This window comes from Myotis brandtii, unplaced genomic scaffold (genome assembly GCF_000412655.1).
Source record: "Myotis brandtii unplaced genomic scaffold, ASM41265v1 scaffold455, whole genome shotgun sequence".
In the NCBI taxonomy this organism is placed as follows: Eukaryota; Metazoa; Chordata; class Mammalia; order Chiroptera; family Vespertilionidae; genus Myotis; species Myotis brandtii.
In genome coordinates this window covers 1,450,015-1,456,590 of record NW_005367384.1, presented here as the reverse complement: position 1 = coordinate 1,456,590, position 6,576 = coordinate 1,450,015, and the positions used below count along the sequence as shown (strand labels likewise).

At 40.2% G+C, this 6,576-nt stretch overlaps 1 protein-coding gene across 2 annotated transcripts in view; it reads left to right on the top strand.

The window, feature by feature from the left end:
- The window catches only part of PARP12 (poly (ADP-ribose) polymerase family, member 12), a 49,262-nt gene that overhangs the window by 25,005 nt on the left and 17,681 nt on the right, over window positions 1-6,576 (top strand). For both annotated transcript variants that reach the window (XM_005875002.2, XM_014546722.1), the window contains exon 6: window positions 4,354-4,549. In XM_005875002.2, the coding sequence (XP_005875064.1) occupies window positions 4,354-4,549 (196 nt within the window). The remainder of the gene's footprint in view (window positions 1-4,353; window positions 4,550-6,576) is intronic.

Sequence of the window (6,576 nt, the reverse complement as noted above, 5' to 3'; positions counted from 1 at the left end):
GCACCTAGGGATTGGGCCTGCCCTCTGCCACCCGGAAGCGGGCCTAAGCCAGCAGGTCGTTATCCCCCAAGGGGGCCCAGACTGCGAGGGGGCACAGGCCGGGCTGGGGGCCCCCCCCCCCCGAGTGCACAAATTTTTGTGCACCGGCCCTCTAGTCTATATAATAAAAGCCTAAGTGACCATTACGGCGGAATGCAGAACGATTGGTCGCTGTGATGTGCAATGCAGGAGCTGCCCCCTGGTGGTCAGTGTGCTCCCACAGCAGGGAGTGCTGCTCAGCCAGAAGCCAGGCTCACACCTGGTGAGCGCAGCTGAGGTGGTGGGAGCCTCTCCCGCCTCCATGGCACTATATAATAAAAGCCTAAGTGACCATTACGGCGGAATGCAGAACGATTGGTCGCTGTGATGTGCAATGCAGGAGCTGCCCCCTGGTGGTCAGTGTGCTCCCACAGCAGGGAGTGCTGCTCAGCCAGAAGCCAGGCTCACACCTGGTGAGCGCAGCTGAGGTGGTGGGAGCCTCTCCCGCCTCCATGGCACCTAAGGAGCAGCAAGCCAAGTGGTAAGGAGCGAGGGATCCCGGATTGTGAGAGGGATGTCCGCCTGCCGGCTTAGGCCCAATCCCCCTGTACTGCCAGTTTAGGCCCTATCCCCGGGGGGATCGGGTCTAAGCCGGCAGGCGGACATTCCCCGAGTGGTCCCAGATTGTGAGAAGGCGCAGGCCGGGCTGAGGGACCCCTTTGTCCCCAGTGCACGAATTTTGTGCACCTGGCCTCTAGTGAATATATGTTTGGAACTTTTGGCCTTGTTAAGGAATTCTAATGTTATTCTTAGTATGCTAGCAGTTGTTTTTTTAATTGTATATGGAAATTGAATTTTATTAAGTGCTGCTTCTGCATTAATTAGAAGCCCATGTCTCCTTAATGAAGTGAATTATATTAATTTTTCAATGTTAAGCTACCACATTCCTGGGCTTAAGTCATACTTAGCCAGGATACACATGCTCACACACTCAGACTCTTTCACATAGTGCTGAATTTGGGTTGCAGGTACTTAGTTAAAGATTTTTGCATTTATGTTTGGTAAGATTGGTTTGTACTTGTTTCATATTATTTTTGCCTAGTTTATTTTATTTTTATTGATTTCAGAGAGGGAGAGAGAGATAGAGAATTGGCTTCCTCTTGGACACTCGCCACTCAGGACTGAGCCCACAACCTGGGCATGTGCCCTTGACTGGAATTGAACCTGGGACCCTTCAGTTCACAAGCCAACACTATTCACTGAATCACACCAGCTAGGGCATCTTTGCGTAGTTTTTTATCTTAAGTTCATAGCCTTCTAAAAATGGGATTGGGATGGCTCCTTTTCTATTCTTTGAAAAAAATTGATATAAAATTAGAATTCTTAATAATTGATCATAAGAATGTCTAAGCCTAATGTTTAATTTGTGGGAAGACTTTAAACTACTGACCCAATTTCTGATAATTGTTATAGGACCAGTCAGGTTTTCTATTTTTCTGTGAGTCAATTTTGGTAAGTTTATTTCCAGGAGTTTGTTCATTTATTTATTTTCAAAGTAATTGTCATAAAGTTGCTTGTGTCTATGGCATCTTTAATTTTATCCCTTTTACATTTCTTTTTTTAATTTTGTTTTGTTAAACCTCATCTGAGGATATTTTTTCCATTGCTTTTCAGAGACAGTGGGAAGGGACAGAGAGAGACAGAAAGAGAGAGAGAAAGAGAGAGAGAGAGACATTGATGTGAGACACATGGACTGGTTGCCTTATGCACACACCCTAAGGACCCACAATCTGGGTATGTGCCCTGACCAAGAATCGAACCCGTCACCAACTGAGCCACACTGGCCAGGGCCCTTTTACATTTCTAATATGTCCCCCCTTCTTTTTTTCTTGATCTAACAGAGATTTATTAATTTTCCTAATATTTTTCTGTTTTAAAAGAACCAACTTTTGTCCTTTCTTGATCTCATATATTAGGTGACCCATGGTTTATTTCTTAAGTATATTTTCAAAATGTGTTTATTTAATTTTAAATGATTTGCATTGTGGTCAGAAAGTAAAGAGCATATAATAACAAGCTCCTTGAATTTTATTGTGACTAGCTTTATGAGTGTAGCACAGGGTCAGTTTTAGTAAAAGTCCTATGTATGCAAAAAGGTTTTTTTGATGCAGTTTAGATGAAGTATATTAATTATGTGGTTCAAATCTTCTATATCCTTATTGATTTTTTTGCTGCTTTAATCAGTTACCCTCAGAGATATGTTAACATTATAAATTTGTCAGTTTCTCCTTGTAATTCCATCAATTTTTGTTTCATGTATTAAAAAAGTGCTTTAAAGCATATATAAGTTTAGCATTTATATCTTCTTAGTAATTTCAGCCTGTTCATATAAAGTGAATGATTTTTATTTCTAGTAATGATTTTTTAAAAAATTTATCTTTATTGTTGAAAGTATTATAGATGTCCCTCCTTTTTCCCCCCATGACCTCCTCCATCCTGCACCTGCCCCTTCTAGGCCTTTACTACACTATTGTCTATGTCCATGGGCTATACATATATGCATTTAAGTTCCCTGGTTAATCCCCCCCCCCCCCACCTCCTCTAGTAATGATTTTTGCTTTAGATTTGTCTTGTTTGATATTAATATAATGATGCCAACTGCTTTTAGTTACTGTTTACTATTCTTTACTTTCAAGCTTTTTTGTCCTTATATTTTAGATATATTTCCTGTAAACATCTTAGAACTTTTTTTTTCAGTTTGACAGTGTTTGTTTTTTAAAAAAATATATATTTTATTGATTTTTTACAGATAGGAAGGGAGAGGGATAGAGAATTAGAAACATCGATGAGAGAGAAACATCGATCAGCTGCCTCCTGCACACCCCCTACTGGGGATGTGCCCACAACCAAGGTACATGCCCTTGACCGGAATCGAATCTGGGACCTTTCAGTCCACAGAGCCAAACTGGTTATGGCTTGACAATGTTTTTTAATTAAAAGTTAGTTTACTTACATTTATTGTGATTACCTGTACATTTGAATTAATTTTTACTGTCCATCTTGATTTTTTGCTATTTGACCTGCTTTTTCTATATTTCTTTTCTCTCTTTTTGGTCTTCTTTAAGATTTTTTTTCTCCTCATTTAATTTTCTTTCTTATCTACTAGTATATACTGAATATCTGTTCTTTTACTGGTTACTCTAGAAATCTAAACAGGTTCATTAACTTATAGCAAACTTTAGTTTAACAATTCAAGCTAATTTATACTTTTAATCATTCTCTTGAATTATAAAAAAAACTTGAACACTTGAATTCTGAGGTAGTTCCATTCAAACTTATTTACTACGTATATGAATTTGGGCAAATTACTTAACCTTCCTGTGTCTCAGTTTCCCCATATGTCAAGTAGATAAAATAGTTTCTACATCAAAGGGTTATTTTGAGAATTAAAAGAGTTAATATATATAAAACACTCAGGAAAGTGCTAGGCATGTAACATGTGCTATATACATGTTGCCTCTATTCTTTTTTTTATTTTCCAGAAATTGGAAATTAGCATCATTTTATACTGTTAATATTTGCTTCAACTTATACATTTATCATTTTGTTTTGTGCTCAACATTCCTTTGCCATATATTTCCTCTTGGATTATTTTCCTTTTTAAGTTCATCTCATAGAAGTTGCCTTAGTAAGAGTATAGTGGCAAATGTGTTGTTTGTTTGTCAGAAAGTATCTTTATTTCATCCTCATTTTTGAAAGATCATTTCATTGGGTATTTTCTTTGAATTCCTCAAAGATTATTCCATTGTTTTCTGGCTTCCATTGGTTCAATTTAGAAGTTAGCTATAAGTCTAAATACAGGTATAATAGTTTCCTAGGACTGCCTTAGCAATTTACCATGTGGTGACGTAAAACAACAGAAATTTATTCTATCACAGCTTTGGAGGCTAGAAGTTAGAAATTAAGGTGTCAACAGGGCCACACTCACACAATAAACACTCATTATATGTTAACTATTGTTATTTTGGCTTCTAAGGATTTCCCTTTCTTACCAACTAAGCAGTGCATTAAAATTTTTTTAAAGCAGCATTTTCTGTGTTGTGAAAAGAATGTCATGATAATGAGTGTGATTTTATTTTTGCATGGCAAAACTGATCTTAAAAAGCAGTCCTCCCCTCCCCACTTGGAAATACTATTTTTTTAATGTGCATGTTAAATTTACTAGTATGTTCACATCTAGCAGCCGAGTGTCTGGAAGACCATGGGTGGAAGTTGAGGGGCTTATGTTCATCTGATTGGTGGAATTTTAAGTATATCTCTTGTATTCTTTTGCAGGATCTTATGTGCTGGCTTGGTCAGTATCTTTCGCTCTGATTATCTGAACTTTGAGTCTATGAAGTTCGGCACTGCCCGGGCTCGCCGCCTCTCCACACCGTCTTCTGTCACCAAACCTCCACACTTCATTCTCACCACCGAGTGGATTTGGTACTGGACTGATGACTTTGGTTCTTGGCAGGAATATGGAAAACAAGTAAGTATGATAGAAAGCGGGCAAATGTTTCTTCCTGAGGGCTATATAGACAAGCCCTTCCAAGCACAGGCATAAGGATTGTTCTTGGGGTTAGTGAAAAAGCCAGAGATCTCCAGATCTCCTGACTCACCCTGTTTCTGGGGTGGGGGGTAGAGGGGGTGGGGAGGGGATTGCAGCAAAACTAGCTAATTTGAAGTTCATTTGTCTGAGGTTTCATCTTTGAATGATTCAATATCTGTTGGTTCACAAGATCAGAATGAGTAAAGGTTGTAGTGAGATCACATTTCTTCATTGGTTTTGTTAAACGGGGGTAGAAAGATGCTTCTCTTACTGTTAAACAGGTAACTCTGGAGCGAGTGCACGTGTGTATTGGAGTGTATGTATGATAAAGATTACATATGCAGGATAAAGTTTAAGGCTTTTCAAAGCTGGCTTTTCACCTTACTTGTAGCAGCAACTTTATAGAAGGTGGGCAAGAATAAGAAAATGGATTTATTTCAGATACTGATTTGGAATATGGATCAAATAACTGCTGTTGTCAATTATTTGAAGATGTTCATGGATGGATTAGATTAAAGGCAGTCCCCTGGTCACCTTAGAGGTCCAAAGTATAGGAAGGTCACCATTTCTGTAGGGAAAGCTTCTCCGAAATAGAAATTAGGGTGTGTGGCCCAATGGACATTTGCACTTTTTTGGGTTGTAAGAGGCTATGCTCAAGCTCTGGTTTCTTATTCTCAGATGTACTTAGAAGATCTTCTCTGGAAATATTATAATGTGAGCATCATGAGGTTAGGAAGCTTTGTCTCTCTTTTGCCACTGATGTGCCCTTGTGCCAAAGATGATGCTTGCAGGTCCTTGGGAAAAGGTTTTGGCCAGTTGAGGAAAGAGAGATTGTTGCATTAGGCCCATTGGTCAGTTAGAGATGTTCACTCTCACTGGTGACCTCATGACTTGAGTCTCATTCTTCACCTCCATTTCTTCCAGTGACAGCCTGTCCTCATTGGCTGTTCTATCCATCCTCTTCCCCACTTATCTCCCCATCTCAAGCATCCTGGGATTCCTCTCACCTTTCCTGTCATGTGGATTTGTTCAGGGAAGCTCTCTAGCATTGCTCTCAATTTGGTCAGGAGCAGGATGAGAGAGGTCTTGTCTGTATTGAGGAGGGGAAAAGGGTGACAGGTTGGTCACACTCCAGGAATTGAGTTTATTTGGTGACAACATGGAGGGATGCATGGCAAACAAGAAACACTTAGCAAATGTGATAGCCTTTCACTTTTTGTTTGTCAATTTGTCTCCCTCTGGGGGACAAACTCTCTAGGAGCCTAGTGGTATAACATGGGACCCCACGGGTAACCCTGGAGGAAGTACATTTCTCTGGGTGGCTTCCCAAACTGGGTATCACTTTGGGGACTAGAGGCCTTTCTCCTTCAGACAGCCCACTCTTAGGGTGCTCCCCTTTTCTTTTCTGTGCCACTACACTTATACACACACACACACACACACACACACATATATATACATACATATATATATATATATAGAGAGAGAGAGAGAGAGAGAGAGAGAGAGAGAGAGAGAGAGAGAGAGAGAGAGAGAGAGAGAGAGAGAGAGAGAGAGAGAGAGAGAGAGTGTGTGTGTGTGTGTGTGTATATATACATACATATACACACACATATACATACACACATACATGTACATGCATAACATACACTGAGTGGCCAGATTATTTTGACCACCCCATCAGTACTTCGTTGGGCCACCTTTTGCCTTCAATACTGCGGCGATTCTTCTTGGCATTGACTCCACAAGATGTTGAAAGGTGATGCGAGGAATCTGACACCATGCCTGATGAATAGCACTGTCCAGTTCTGTGAGATTTGATGGTTGTGGAACCAGCTGCCTGATGGCTCTTTTAACTTCGTCCCACAAATGCTCAATTGGATTGAGATCTGGTGATTGTGGGGGCCACCTAAGCAAGGTAAAGTCTCCCTCATGTTCTTGAAACCACTCCTGCACAATACAAGCAC